The following is a 15,886-nucleotide window of genomic DNA, read 5'->3' as shown; positions in this document are numbered from 1 at the left end:
AATTTATTCAGTCTTTCAGTCCTGACACATGAAAAGTGGAAAACGGTATAAATAATCTGAGCTGCAGCCTGTGCTGGTGGGTAATCCCTGAGCATAAACATGACTGCATTATGAATTGCTTGGCTTCCAGGGGTCATTCCTGCCCTTGTATGGGAAGGGACAAATTGCCTTTTGTAATCACTTACTGTGCCTGTGGCAGCAGGCAGTTTCCCAAGGCATGTGTTCAGCTGTATGCAAAAGCAACATCAGGCTCCCAAAAGAATTTGGAGGTACTTGCAGAGCAGGCCGCTATTAATAAGTTGGTTTTTTAGCAGTTACTTTTATCATTAAATGAATATTTTCAGTTAATTGAGCATTAAAATAGTGTAAATAATGTTCACTTTTGAACATCTTCTAGCATCACCTGCTAGGCAGGGCACTGGGGTGATGTAGATCACAGGATAACTGATGTGTGAGCTGCTGGCTGGGTTTCCCTGGGGAGAAGTACAGATCCCACCCCTGCAATGCTTGCCCAGTGCGTGACTACAACAATCTGGGTAACCCACACCCCAGAGATGAAAAGGAAAAAAAGGAAAAAATTGCCATTCTCCTCTGCTGAGCAGAGGTTTTCAGCAGGTTTCTCTTCCCTACATGGTCTCTTCTGTTGAGAAACCCAGTCATGGGGAAATACAGGTTCGGTGCAACTGGAGGCAATTTGTCTGTCAGGAAAGAAAACTATGAAACTTGAGAATGTTTAAGTGCTTTTCTCTCCCTGAGGTTGGTAACTAAGTTAAGAGCTAGATTCAACCTCTAATGAGTCAAAAGGGTGCAAGTGCAGTCCTTACGCTATTATAGTTTGCCCACAAGAAGCCCTCTGCTTACATCAGCCTCCTTGCTGGGGTCAGCTCTGGGGAAAGAGGGGGATCCTCATAAGCCACCAGACCATGGTAGGTCTGCCAATATGATATGCTCTATAGAGAGGTTTCCAGTATTTCTAAATGACTCCGTTATGCCACACAGAGGTTGCGCACAGCAGCAGGGATGAAGGGTTGCTCTGTGTATTTAATTGTAATTATTATTGAGTGTCAGATTTAGAACTAGACAGAAATTTGAAATCAAAGTGTGAGTTCCATCAAGTAACCACTCCCTGTTCAAGCAGGTTCTAAATGAATGAAGAAAATCAACAGCATTCCCAAGAAATAGTTCAATTCCTTATTCCTGGGAAACTCTTGCAGCAAGTTCTGCCCAGCGGGGCTGTTGACCAGACAGCATTTAATTTTCTTGCTTATCAAAAAAAAAAAAAAAAAGAATGGAACACCCTAGAGCAGAGGTAACATCCATGCCAGCTCAGCTCAGAGCTAAAGAGCAAGGACAAAACCAGAAGGGTGTGGGTGCTGGGGGTCCCTTAGGAAGGGGAATGGAGAAGATGAAGTTAGAAAGCGGTAAATCTAAGTGAAGATCTTTCCTCAGTAAGTGCCACCCCAAAGGCATTGCAATCATTCTTGTCAGCTTCCTTGGGGGAAATTTCATAGCTTTCCATCAGTGCTATAGAGAAGTCTTTTCCAAATCAAACTGTGCAAAAATACTTTACCTCCCAGAAATCAGTGTCAGGATAGGTCTTTTGTCCTTGGCAGAGGCTGGAGTGGTTTTAACGCCGTTATCAATGATCATTCCAGCCTAAAAGAAAAAAGAAATACAATATTACTGTATATTTATATATTCTACAGTTCTTTCCATGTCCAGGCTTTACCTCCAATTGTTCTAAGCCAAAGTCATTCGCACGATCCTAATAACTGCTGCTGTTAGTAGCACGTGAAACTGAGAGCTGCCAAGACTATGGATAGTCTTTATTACATATATAGTCTATATCACATATACCTCCCAAAAGTGCTGCACATTTCCAGAAACTGTACCTCTCTTGTAAATGCATGTATCCCCATACACACAAACACCCTGCTGTAGTCTGAAGCACTCAGTAACACACAGCCTCACAACACGGCATGCTAAGGGTAAATAAGTAAAGAGAAGGCGATTAGACACAGTGGCCTGTATTTATCCCTGTAGAAGCTGTTCAGTTAATTGCTAACATTGGCAGTTAAGGTCTATAATTAGACAAGCAGCCAGTAGATGCTCCTGGAGGCACTATTTTAGGAGTGCAGAAGCAGAGAAGCAGCCTGAGCAGAGGGAAGAACCTCCCTGAATGCCCAAGAGCCAAGCGAAGTGGGTGCTGGCTGACTCTGAGAGCTCCCACGCCAGCACGCAAGCTGCTTTATCTGCAGACACAAACAAGCTTGCAGTAACTTTTAGTGAGACAGAAAGCACAGGCATTAATAGCTTGCAGATCCAAAGAGCTGGAGCGAGAAGATGGTGTTTTTTTCGAGGGCAGCGTTCCCATTGCGTGCAGACTCACCCGGTAGTTGGAATGCGCGCGGTTGTTGGAGAATTTCCCCATCGGCATGTGCTCCGAGTAGCCGGGGGAATACATGCCTGCTGAGGGCCCCGTTGGCACGTGGTGCAGAACAAACCAAAAGCCTGTTTCCTGAGAAAGAGAATGGACACCTGAGACTTTGCTTGAACACCTTTGCTGGTCTACATTAGCCCAAGGATTTATCAGTAAAGGCACAAGATGTAAGCCAGAAGATTTCAGGACATATCACAGCTAGCAGCGCTGACCCGTATAACTATATGCAGCAAAGAGTTTAACACACACATACATTCACATTCACACTCCTGCATCTTCAAGGTGCCTTAAGTTAAGCTTTGACATCTATATTGAAGCTGTAAGTGAGACTTTCGAAATCCATAACACACACACACACACACACTGATGTCCTCCTATCACTGCATGCACAGATACTAAAATCAGATCATTTTTATTTAGTTGCCTAAAAATGTACCTAGGAGCCTGAATCTAGGTACTCAGATTTGGAAGCTTTGGAAAAAAAAGCATCTCTTTGTTTAAGGCTTGATTTGCTTGTTTATTTGTCTTAGGAAAATAAAGGCTCCTGATGTGACCAAGAATTCCTGTGGAATTAGTGTTAGTGCTGATTGAAATTTCAGAGCGCCATTACTGTACTGCAATCAACAAAATCATTGCCAAAGACTTCACTGGGACTCCACAGTCACATTTATTTAATTTATTCAGGCTGCACACTGTGCAAAGGCTGGGAATTTTTGTTAAAGCCATCCAGCTCTAGAAACAGCAAGTGACAAAAAGTGTGGAGCAAAAGGAAAAGCATTGGTTTTTATTGGTGGCACTAGCCACATTAATATATGTCTTGATCGAGCAGTTTCAAAAATGCCTGTGTAACAGAAGCAGGTTTTACTCCAGCAAGTGCCTCAGCCTTGCAGGGCTGTAACTGGTCTGAGTTGTTACCAAGTAAGAAAATTCTGCACTCACTTCAGATCCCGCAGCTGCACAGTTTATAAGGTTGTTGTGTGGGTTGGCTATCCAGAAGGTGGATACGGCACTGCAGGTCAGGAAAACAAAGAATAACATGAAAATGACACTTTGAGCACACACTAGAGTCACCGATCAACTCTCCCCAGTACAGGCAGGGCTGATAACTCCTCAGATAAGGGGTCTTGCCTAGGGGGCAAAGGGAATGTTTTTATTTCTTTCTCTTCTCATACCACATGTGTCCTCTGCGCTTTGACAGAGAGCATGGCCTTATCTTTTAAAACCCTGAGTATTAAATGAGGAATTTTGACTGCAATTCCAAGCCTGCTATGAAGCTGTCAGATGTCAATCATGTTTTATGATAAGGTAAATATGTTGTTGCACAAGTCACAGAAAAGAACTTTGCCCCCAAATAAGCCCTCAGATTCATTAGAGACTTGTTTAATCAAGGGACCAAATAAATTGCCTCTTAAGGGCTTTCCAAGTGTACCCTGGTACCTGCCGTTTCCAAGAGCTGCTGTGATTCATTAACTTTATTTGCTCCCACCTTCCTATGCATTTCTTTTGGGACAAAAGGACTCCATTTGTCTAATGCACATAAAAGACTCTTAATTGAAAGATTCCCATCAAGGAGGAGAGATAATCCATCACTGTCCATCCTGTGACATACAGCATTCATTAATCAACAGGCCTATGAACTTTGGGAGGAAAACATCCAGCAGACTGGCTCCCTACATTTGCTGGGTGAGACTTGCCCTCCTGCATATTAGAATGTATCTATTATAATCTTGGTATGAAGGACTTCACAGGGGCTTTAGGCCAACCGGTTTTGCTGGCCTAAGATGAAGTTCTGTTTGTGCGACTTTATCACGAAAACATAGCAAAATTTTTCTATTTTGGGCATGGGATTGGCCTAGAAAGAAACAATTTGAGATGATGTACAGACTACCTCCTGTTGTGTAGGCAAGGGCAAGGACATTATGTTTCCACCGTGACCTATCTTTCAGCCCAATCCCATTTCTCAGAGCCATGTGGATTGGACAGGTTACTGTGTCATTTGGCACAATCCTATTGTCTTAATTTCTGGCAGTGGCTGCCTGCCTGCCTCTTCCAAGATGACAGAGCTGCAGCCTGTGCTTATCCCTTGTCCCTGTGCTGGGTGTTTGGCCGCTGCCCCAGGGGTAGAGTTAGTGTACTCGTGCACTTGCGGGCTGGATAAGCCCAGTGAAAAGCAAGCTATTTTTCTGATCAGACCTTGAATTCTTTTATAAAAGACAATGTGGCAGATCAAAGTACCGTAGGACCTTTTCATTAGATGTCCGCCTATCATTCCTAGTGCTTTTTCATGTAGCAGTCTTCAAAATGACACAAAATATGTCCCTCTGACTATTAAATGAATTATCAGTGGAAAATGAGCACAATGGCTGATTAACTCTTATTTTATGAATGGAGACATTAAGTGTAATTTATAAACAAACACAGATGTGAAAAAGAGCATTGCATGAATTCATCTCTTTCCCTTGCCAAACTAAAAAGCTAAAAATATGTTTCTTTGGACAAAACCCCAGTTTGTTCTGAGGACAGAATGGGTGATACTGATACAGTCTCAGCAGATTGAGAGTACTTCCAAATAAAAGAAATCCCCTGAAGATTTTTAGCTGTTAGACATCAATCAGCTTCTAACTGTCTCATTTTCAGGATGGAAGTCTGGCTCCAGAGACTTTCTCATTGACTTTTTCTGGGTCAGAAATTTAGCTTTTTTCAGTGTAGATTTCCCCCCCCCCCCCCCCCCCCCCCCCCGCCTCCAATTACAGCAAAATAAATTCCTGGAGAAAAATCTGGACTACAGACAGAAGTGATCCTGTCTCCCAGCATCTTCAACACAGCACCAATGCTCTGTGGTCTCAAGACAAATCTTCACCATGGAAGACCTCCCATTCTGTTGCACAGGGGTCTTGTCCTCAAGATGATTCACCATCAATTTCAAACTCTTAAAGGCAAGCTTGATGGAAAACACTCTGAAAACAATGTGGGTCCGCAGATCTGCTCCAGACCACTTGCTATGCTCCCTGAACTACAGCTGGGGATCTGCTTGCCCAGCTGCTAAACACACAGGTTTTACTTTAAGAGTTTAGAACTCTCTCAAGAAGAGTCAGGGGGATGGGGAAAGAAAAAGAAAGTTAATTAGCTGCCTGCTATGCATCAAAATGAGTAGGTTCCCTGAACCACCAGTAATTAGCAATGAAATCATATTCCTTGGTTGTGCATCTTGATTTTGGGTCAGAAAACCAGCTGGAAAATCATGGGAAGAAGGGCTAGAATGGCCTTCAGGAGCTCAGTGAGTCCATACCCTGCCTTATGACAGGGTCAACTACAACTACAGTATTTGTGACTGGCATTTCTCTAACCAGTGCTTAAAAATTACTGCTAATGAAGAACCCATTAATTCCTCTAAGAAAAAATTCTAATGCTTAACTGTGTGGCCAAGCTAGTTGTGTTTCTTTTATACTTCACCTGAATTTTTTCTACACAGCAACAGAACTGCAAAAAGAACTTGTAAAATCCCTTCTTATTGCAAATGCTTCTATAATCCTCATCTAAACCTCAGTTGGCAGATCTGCAATGACACTTAGAGGAAAGGATCTTGCAAAAAGGGAGATGAAAGGCATTTGGCATTTTTCAAGTTTAATACAGTGCTTGTGGCAAATAGAAGTTTTGAGTTCTCATGGAAACATTTTCATGAGCTCACGTATAGACAGACTATTTATTAGAGATCCAATGGGTGTATACAGTCTTTGATCTTTTATTGGCAAGTTCCAATTCTATGCTAAACTGCATTTATTATATCATTTTGGTTTCATTCCACTGTTTGGGCAGACCATGCCAAATGAACGCATAACACCGATGTCATATCATTAAACAGTATCTGTTCTTCACAAATAATGACTTCTGAATTAATTGGAGTATTTTCAAAATCAGCTACCATTTGAGATGAACACAAATGTCAGAGCACAGCCCATTCTGAACTCAGCAACTTTTTGCTGAACCATTGGGATCAAGGCTCCATAAGGTACAAGGCATCACTGTGTACTTTGAAAGAGAGATTTTCAATATCTGAGGTAGGAACCATCTCAACTGACTTTATGCTAAAAACGAAAATTACACCCTAGGTGTGTAGGCATCTGAATAGCACAAGTATGAAGATCCCAAGGAGACTGCTCTCTCAACCTCTGGGGCATGCAGCCCAGACCTCTACAGATGACTACATAATCATATACATGTAATGCTATCTTTTATGGCTAAGTCCTGCAAAGAAAAGAAAGAAGAAAAGGAAGGCTCCCACTCACCTACAGTCCTGCCTGGGTTTAGGGATGTACCCTGGGTAAGCACCCTCTGTGATCAGCTTGCACATCCTGCTGTCTCGGTCGGAGGGGAGCAGAGTGCTCGGTTTAACAAGCAGTCCAAGGCAGTGATCAAATGTGTTGCGCTCTTCTGGTCCATCCTCCGTAAAGAAGCAATGGCCCAGTGCATCATAACCCACAACGTCCTTCACCTGTGAGTACAAAACAAAGGTCAGTGTTCAGATTTCATGCTTCAGCCATGGCATAATAAGAAGAAATTTTAAGCAATGGCACATAGGAACCTGAGTACCCTCTTGAACTCAGGGTGTATAAGCAAAAACAAAAGCAAGATCACTCTCTGCTCTTAAGAGTTTATAGTCTAAGCAATAACTCCAACACTTAAATTTAATTAGAATGTGTCATCACCTAGGAAATGCTCATTCCATTCTTTTGTCGGCCTGTGAAATCAGAAACGGTCTTAGCATGAGGCTGGAAAAGACATGGGGTGGGAGATGAACGGAGGATGTTAGATGTTCAAATCACATCTGGGCTCATTCATCTTCACGTGGAGTTACATGAGCAGCTACATAAAATGCAGCTGAGAAATGCAGCTGAGCTGAAAAAATATTTTTTCAGGCTATCAGAGAGGCGGCAAGTTGTTTTCCAGACAGGCTGGCTTGTTTTAGGTTTGACCTGATACTTCTTCCAAGTTGTTGACAGAAGCTTTACTTGACCCTGAGACAAATCAGCTGGTGTTAATCAGTGCTGTTCTGGTTTTGGTTTGAATGTTGTTAACATCGGGACACCGTTGTGTTGGACAGAACAATACCCATCACACCACTGAAAGATCTGAGAAAACAATTTCAGGAGCAGATATGTGAATTCAAAGCCTAAGGCTAGGACTGGCTGGGAAACAACAGTCCTCAGACACACTGTGCCCAGCAAGTCAGTTGTTAGTGGATATGTCTGGGATATGGAAAATCAATTTCAGGTGTCCATTGGCCAGGTGAAGTGCTGGCTCTCCTGGGCTCTCTCCTTACTCTTCCCATCAGCCATCATGCATCAACCACCTTGGACTTATTAAACCTTCCTGGCGAAGGTTAGCCTGACACCAATGTGTTACTACAAATGCTGCTGATGAAACAGCAATTGCCAAGGTGCAAAAGACAATATTAAACTGGATAGAAGATCTGTTCTTTCTTTATGGTGTCACTGAGAGACCTGGGTGCTCAAGTGCCTGAACTACTTTTGTAAACAGGACTGAGACAGCTCTGTCATCTTCATACCTCATTCTCAACGCAAGGAGCACCCATTTCAAATAAAATCCCAGGACTAGTGTTGAAATGACTACAAATATGTTTTCACATAAGAAAGAACACTTGACTTGCCAAATCTATTACAAGCTTACATCTGCACACACATCTATTATGTATCATCCATGCTCCAGTGTAAATACTCAAATCTCTGAACACGAGTCATCACAGTAAATTAAACACAGATAAAATGACCTGCAGAGTGGTGCATTCCTTTAAGCTACCTCACTGAAATTTACTTCTGACTTCCCTGATCTAATTAGATGACAGCTTTTGCAAGGTTTAGGCTTCTTTATTTAGGTGTAAAACGGTTGTACTAGACTGAACTGTCCCCTCTGGGAAGAATGAGCTGTGCCAGCCTTGTAATTGTAAAAGTTTACAGGACAGAAGAACACTTCAGGAGAGTGAGCTATCTTCAGAAGAAGTTTTCCAACATGTATAGGAAGTCTTTTAACCACAGAGCTGTCAAAATTGCACAGAAACTTCCACCAAAACCTATTAGCTTTCTCTCACACAACAGTAATACTGCAAAGACACGTAAGTAATGGTGCTGCAACATTCAGATGATGGAAACAGTTTCCCTAGAGAAATATTAGCCACTTTGTATGGCCATTTATCTTTCCAGCCAGCACAGCACTGTACCAGGACTGGGACATGAAAACCTGAAGTGACCAGACTTTAGCTGGAGCAAAGCCCCCATCTGTGCACAGGGAGTAACATCACAGGGGAACACATCTCCTGGTACTGTGAGAGAGGGGTGCACACTGGCAAGAGGGGCTTAGAGCCAGCAAACACCCATTGTTCTAACTCACCCCTGAAAGCCCACAGAGCAACATGGAGTTATCAGCCAAGGACCTGGTCCCTATTGTATTTGTCGCCCTCCTTTTGATTAATTACTTTCCACGTATCTCATCTCTTGGTCTGCTCTGACTTAGTTTCCCGTGCATGTTTTCATGCACAAGCCCAGTACTGAAATGCTTGAATAGGAAAGGAGATGTTTGTTCCAAAATCACTTTTCCAATGGATTTAATTTTTTATTTTATTACAACCTTTCTAATAGTCCATAATCTTACTTTAACCATGAGCAATTTATGGCCATATAATGCCCTTCATGGTAAAACAATTGCTGTGTAGTATAGCTGAATTAGTAAAAGCAGATACAGTTGAATGAGCAGATGAATCAGTTAGAGAGCACAACCTCCTATTCCATGAAATACAGCTCTGTCCTGGATTCTGCCAGACTGTTTATTGACCTCCATTTAATTTCCCTCCCTAGTGGCTGTTTCTATTTTAGCTTGCAAACTGGGATCCAGTGGAGAGAGTGGGAATCAGAGCAAAGTTTCATTTCTGGGATAGCAGTGGTGTAACTAGGTGGTTTTATGGCCAATATATTAAAGAAAACATTGGGCAATTATTGCATTTTCAAACAATAATTATGGTGAGAAAAGAATTTCTACAGATATATTTCCAGAAGGACCCTCTGTGACTTTCAGTGAATATAAATTTGCAGACAAGTGCAGAATAGCCCATCAATGGAAGTGAGCTAATGTTGAGATAGTGACTTTTAGCACACTGTACAGACCCACAAAAAAACATTTTTGTCATCAGGAATAACTGGACGCTCTTTTCTCCTAGTGTTTTCAGTATGAGTATCTCTGAAGTGACATGAGAAAAGCGATAGCAAAGCAAGCAGGGAGCCTGTATGTAAATTACCAGTCTGCTTTAATGACAGTTAAAAATAACTGATGTCCCTCTCCCATTTGCTAGAGCATTTGCACAGGTACTCATCCACAGTCATGCAAGAAGCCCCTCTGAAATCAATGCTTAACATTAAGGACATTATCAAGTGCTGTGCTATGCTGAGGCTTAATACCCCAGCTAGATTTTTTTGTATGGCTATTTCCAAAGTGTGGTTTGTGCATGTCATCGTGGCAAATTTTTCCCCAGTAAAGTATGCTTTGGATCTATCTGATCTCAGAGGGACTGAATGTTACCTGGGGAAAGACAGACCTCATCACTGTTTGCACAAATGGTGTTCATGCATGTAGAAACAGGTAGTGTTGTCCAAGTAAGAAGATAACAGGCAACTAGGAAATGTATAGAATAACTGCTGTAACCATCAGACACCCCTGTGGGTGTCTGTGAATATATCTGGGGCAGAAGGAAGAGGAAAGGAAGGAAAATAGAGTCGGAAAACAGATGAGATTGTGGTGGGATCACCTGATGAATCAAGGCATGGACCTGCTGACTGCAGATGTCTATCACAGAGCAATGAAACAACATTTAAGTGATGCAACCTTTGGAGCATGTCTTCTGTGATGCAACTGAGCAAACTTGGTCAGATTGCTTTATTTCACTGGGGCTTTCTTTTCAGCTGTCATCAATAATTATATGGTTAAAATAAAAAACGGGTAAAGTGCTATGAGTAGAGTTTAGTATTCACACATTTTGATAAACTATAATCAACAGGGATTAAATTCTTGACTAATGTTTCAGATTATACGACCTAAATTCCAGGATTTCTCTTGGGTGCTTTCTCATGGAGGCAAAGCACGGTCATTTAGGGAATTGTGGCTGTTGAGTAATAGCAAGAGAATCAAGCTGCTTTCATCAGCTACATCAGCCTGTCTAAATTTCATCATGCCATCTTGGCTGGAAAAACCTGAGCACATGGATCCCTATGCCATGGATCCCCCACAGCACAGTTGTCTCTTGGAGAAAGCACAAGAGACAGAACTATTTCCAAATGCTCTGTATGAACCCATCCGTCTGACCGATAAGAAAAATGCCAGGCTCTGGGTATTTGGTTTGGCAAGTATTAATCAATGTGGAATGAAGAGCTCATGTTAGATCCAGAAGCAGGGCTTTAGCTGGTCTGCAGCTCATCAACAGCTGTGCAACCTCTGTGCAGCCAGAGAATGTGTTTATGGTGCCATTGGTAACAACTCATGATGGTGCAACAAATGAATCCCGCAATGCTGCCCCTCCACTCTGCACATTAATTGTATACTAAGCCCCTGTACTGGCGACTTCGAATTAGGAGGATGCCATATGACCCTAAATGCCTTATATAATTTATACCGTAGAATGTCTTTTTTCTTCAGAAGCCATGTTCACTTGGTAGGTTTTTAGGATCATGTTATAAACTTAGAAGGATAGAGGTCAAACTCAAAACCTCAGATTCATAAATAGCAGATAAAAGCTGCTCTGCTTCTGGATCTGCAATTTCAATGCCCTCTCTTCAACTTCTGTGCATTTTAATTATGCCTGTGACTTTCCCTTCCAATGTTGCCACTTTTAGTAGCCTGCAGTCCTTGACGAAAGGAAGGCTGTAAGACAAAGCCCTCCACGTGCTACAGTCAGTAAAGAAGGTAGCATTCAGCAGCAAGAAAGGAAAAAATTATCTCTTAGATAGGTGTTAAAAGCAAATGCTATTCCCCAAGTAAGTTCAAGGAACATAGATCCTTACAGGCTCCTACTATGAGATGGAACTGTAACTTTAAAACGTGGTATGCATATGAACTCCTAATGCACAGTGACTATCCAGGTGACAACTGCCGGTGATATGTCTTCTTTTAAAACTCTGTTATATTTGTTAGCAGGGTTGACTGTACAAATGCTGCTCTTCAGGGCTCTGACTCAATTTTCTCCTTTTGGAATACACTGCAATCCTACTAAATGGGTGCGAGTCATTTGCCTACAGAAATCTTGTCATTGTAAGACTTCATATTTGAGCTGATACTTGGGGAAAAGTTGTCTAGTCAAACCTGATGTTTATTTCACACCTTTAGCAGCTCTGCTTTTGGGATAGATTTCTGTACATTTCCTGAATATAGGTAAGAAAAAGCCATCAGAGATGGTATAAAAGTGAGGAAAGCCTTTCGGGGTTAAGTGTCAGTCTCCAGGATGCTCAGTAAGGTAGTGTTGTTTTCCCTGTGCATCCTTATCCCAAAGAAGGCGCCCCTACATCTGGGGAGAATCTGAACATGTTCTTACCATCTCTGGTGTGCTGTAACTTGTCTGGTAAGCATAGGTCATTTTATAGATTTATCCTAAAGGATTTGGAGGGCAGCTCTGACAAATCAGAGCTCTGTGAGTGCTTGATGTTGTGGATGGCATTGCAAACACAAACCTTTATTACAGAAAAGATGAAGCACACTTGAACCTTCTGATTATCCTCTTTAAATAGCAAGCTCTCTGTCCATAGATAGATCCAACTACTCATTAGAGATGGGCTGGTCTGCAGACATCACTGCACACAGACAAAAGCTCTGCCTGCTCTGAGTCATGCACAGCCTACAGTGCCACACTGGCCTCCTCCTTTTTAATGGAGGTTGATGTATGCCTGGAATATATAGCCACATAATCAGGATGAGGGGAGGAGTCAGACACTAGCTCTAACAATAAAACACATCACCCTGCAATAATTAAGCTATATTCATGCTTGATCTCTACGGTAGACTTCAGGGCTTCTTACCAGTAAACCATTGGATCCATGGACTGTGACACAGCGGGAGAAGGTATGGTGGATGGAGACATCCTTCACATATGTCGGAGGGTTGTAGCCTCCTTTCTCATCCACATCTCCAGCCATATGGAAGTGAATTGGGTAATGTCCCATTGTCTGCTGGCCCATATATTTCAGTTCTAGACCTTCAATATGGGTAGCCTTAAAATTAAGACCAATCTGGAGAACAACAGAACATCAGTCAAGAGATATAAAAGACTGTTGAGGGCAAGAAGGAGGGGACTACAGGGATAGGAAAGGTTGTACAGTATCTGCTAGAGAGATTTACTGTGTGGAAGGGAATGTATGGCTGCAGAGTGAGGGAAAGAGGGTCAGGGTGGCTAAGGGAACCATAGCTGATCTTTGCTCCCACCACTGCTGCCATGGCTACATTTGACTTCATTTTAGAAGGAAAACCCTTTGCATTTAATGTTTTCCAAGAGTTTCAGTCAGCTGGGCTCAAATCAAACACCCTGGGCTGAGCACCACCAGAACCTGGGGAAAACTGGGATCAGGATGTGTAGACTGTATCTTTGATGGGTTGAGCACCAGCCTGGCTGGATGAGCAACATCTGCAGGGGTATGAGGTGCACTTCAAAGCCAAGGGACAGGCGGCAGCAGCAGGGTGGATCTGCTGCACTGTTGGGAGGGGCTGTTTGCTCACTGGCTGATATGAGGGATTTTTCCCTTCTGCATCCTGGCTTCCTTGGTATGTGAAGGTGTGGCTGGGTGGAGGAAAGTGCAAGGAGAGGGCTCCAGTCCTACCTTGATGTGTCCCCCAAAGGTGTCGAAATCAAAGAAGGAGCATAAGTTGCTGCTGTACTCATAGCACCGCCCCTCCATCTCACCCATCACCACGACATTGCGGCTCAGCAGCCCCACTTCTGCCCGCATGTCGACGCCATCAATGACTTCACCAATGTGGAGGTATGTTGCTTTCCCTAAAGGAACAAGATCCAGTTTCAGGGTTACTCTACCAACATTGCTGGTTTCCCCTTGTGCTTCCTGTGGTGGGGTTGGCATGGTAATGAAAGCAGTAATTGAGTCAGCAAAAACCGTTGGCTGACTCTCAAAAGAGGGAAGACTGGAGCACAGGTGTCACCCAAGGTCTTGCTGAGATATTTGCAGAGAGGAAGTGGGATTTTTGGTCTTAAGTTGCTTCTTTTAGCCAGGGAGTTAAACCAACAGTCTGTTAGACAAAACACATTTTCTACCTTGAAAAGGGACTGCAATCATTTGAGATCTTTTTACTTTGGATTACAATCAGCCATGCACGAACATCCAATGCAAAGAAAACTGATGATGTAGCTACTGAAAAGTCTAAATCCCCAAGGTTAGCACAGCACTTCCTATAGTGAGACACTGGGAGCTGCTCAGATCCCACAGCACTACTCACGGTGAGCATCAGTCTGATCCTGTTAACGTCATGGCTGTTAATCTAAGCAAGGAGAGAACTGGGCAGAAAGCCTTGTGGAAATTGTGACTTGGGACAATTGCAACGGCTCATCCAGCTTGTGGACTGCAAAACCTCCCACTGCCTGCCCTCCCAAACCTCTCAATTTTAGGTCTGCCCATGTCTCCAACCTGCTCTCCACACTTCCCTCTGCCCTGGTGTAGTTGGAGTTGATTGGATCTTCCATCTGCCCCATGCCACATCCCCCTTTGCCAGGCCAAATCACTCATAACATCCTCCGCACACACACCTGGATCCATGGAGGGGTTAAAAGCACAGAAAGCTTTCCCTGGCCTGACTAGAAAGGGGTGAAGTCCAAGCAGTGCAGATGTCTAGAAAGCAAAATCATCTCTGCTGTAATTTCATTCAAAGATATTCATACTCCCTCCTTCCTTCCGCAGCTTTCTGCAGAGAATGCAGTTGGGAAAAGGTTCATCTTACTGACTGCATTCTGTATTATTCCAGTAAAAATAAGTAATAAACTCTTTAAGTAAACACTGAACTTTAAGGAATGCTACACTTGCACGTATTTAATTTCAGTGGAGTCATTCAAATCCGTAATTAGAAACAAATGGCAAGCCTGAAGCCTGGCTATCGCTGCAAAGCACTTTATGCTTAAGCAGAGGTGCCAAGTTGAGGGGAGGATGTTGAACATTGAAACAGTCTTGTTTTTAACCAAAACATGGTGCTTTGACTTTATAACAAAGAAAAGCAAACACCATTCACTCCCTCTTCTTTCACAGCTGGGAGCAGTGTAGTTTGATGGTAATATTGGGATTTAGGAAGGATGAGTACTCCACCTTGCTCTGAGACTGCTGTGTTGTGAGGAGGGGTTCACACCACTACATGTGCCCTCTGCCTTGGCACCTCTGCCTTCAAAATAATGTGATCATGTGAAAAAACACTCTCTAACTAGAGGAGTGGTGAAGGCAGAACAGGTGGATGCTTTTACCCAGGGCTATGGTGAGAAGATGAAGCTCTTCTGAGCTCCATGCTCAGCCCCAGAAAGAAGGGGCTGCAAAAGGCCACGGGTTTGCACCTCACCCGCTTTTGCAATTGCCACCCTAGAAAGTCCTGAGCTTCCCTCTGTTGTTGCCCTGAAGCCAGTGAGCCTTATCAGGTGTGTGGCTAAAACCAGACCCAGCCTGTCCATAAAAGCAGCTTCACTTCCCTTATTCACACATTAAAAAAGCCACTGCAGTGAGTGTCCCCTACACAAGGATACTCTTTGCTGGACCCTTGAGCAAGTCTGTTAAGGAGCGCAGCCTCTTGTTATGAAACTGGTTTTAAGCTGTTATTTTTCAGTTTCCCCCTGAGATGACCTTTCCTTAATTTACTGAAATGCAGGAAGACGTTCAGATAATCATAAGAACATCCTATTTGAAGCCACATCTCCAGGATTTGTGGCAGTGAAATTAGATAGGCAGTTTTGTTATTCATGTGCTGAGCTCTAGAATAATAAATGTCATGCTTGCATGTATTTAATTTAATTTAACACCAGTCCAGACATGCAAAATAGGGTAAGCACTGACAGGAATGTTAAATACGGACTAACCAGTTTCTAAATATAACTTCTTGGGTGCTTGTTTTTCACTTTGTGCTTTTGCTGACTTGACTTGTTTAGAGATAAAAGGAGAGACGGAAAGCAATCCCCTTCCAACGTAAAAGTGGATTTTGAATAATAGCTCCTTTAACAGAGTTTTGAAAAACAAACCTCTCCTCAAGGCAGCCAGAAATTCAAGCTCCCCATGGCAATGGGGCCATGCTCCTGAAACTGCTCGTGGGAGACAAACCCTCGCACGGAAGCCCTCAGGTACTGTAAATGCCATCTGGGAACCCAGCACTCCAGCACTGGGCACTTCCCATGGGACTGGGAGCACCGTGATGTGCATT

General features: G+C 43.0%; 1 protein-coding gene across 5 annotated transcripts in view; it reads right to left on the bottom strand.

Annotated features, from left to right (window-relative positions):
* CEMIP (cell migration inducing hyaluronidase 1) overlaps nt 1–15,886 on the bottom strand; it is a 114,259-nt gene that overhangs the window by 19,106 nt on the left and 79,267 nt on the right. For all 5 annotated transcript variants that reach the window (XM_074837206.1, XM_074837202.1, XM_074837205.1 and 2 more), the window contains exons 12-17: nt 13,306–13,481; nt 12,511–12,720; nt 6,727–6,932; nt 3,380–3,449; nt 2,390–2,518; nt 1,571–1,656 (exon numbers count right to left, since the gene is read on the bottom strand). In XM_074837206.1, the coding sequence (XP_074693307.1) occupies nt 1,571–1,656; nt 2,390–2,518; nt 3,380–3,449; nt 6,727–6,932; nt 12,511–12,720; nt 13,306–13,481 (877 nt within the window). The remainder of the gene's footprint in view (nt 1–1,570; nt 1,657–2,389; nt 2,519–3,379; nt 3,450–6,726; nt 6,933–12,510; nt 12,721–13,305; nt 13,482–15,886) is intronic.

The sequence above is a fragment of the Strix aluco genome, chromosome 12 (assembly GCF_031877795.1).
Source record: "Strix aluco isolate bStrAlu1 chromosome 12, bStrAlu1.hap1, whole genome shotgun sequence".
NCBI classification, from domain to species: domain Eukaryota; kingdom Metazoa; phylum Chordata; class Aves; order Strigiformes; family Strigidae; genus Strix; species Strix aluco.
The sequence above is the reverse complement of the archived record's forward strand: the minus strand, read 5'-3'. Positions and strand labels throughout refer to the sequence as shown.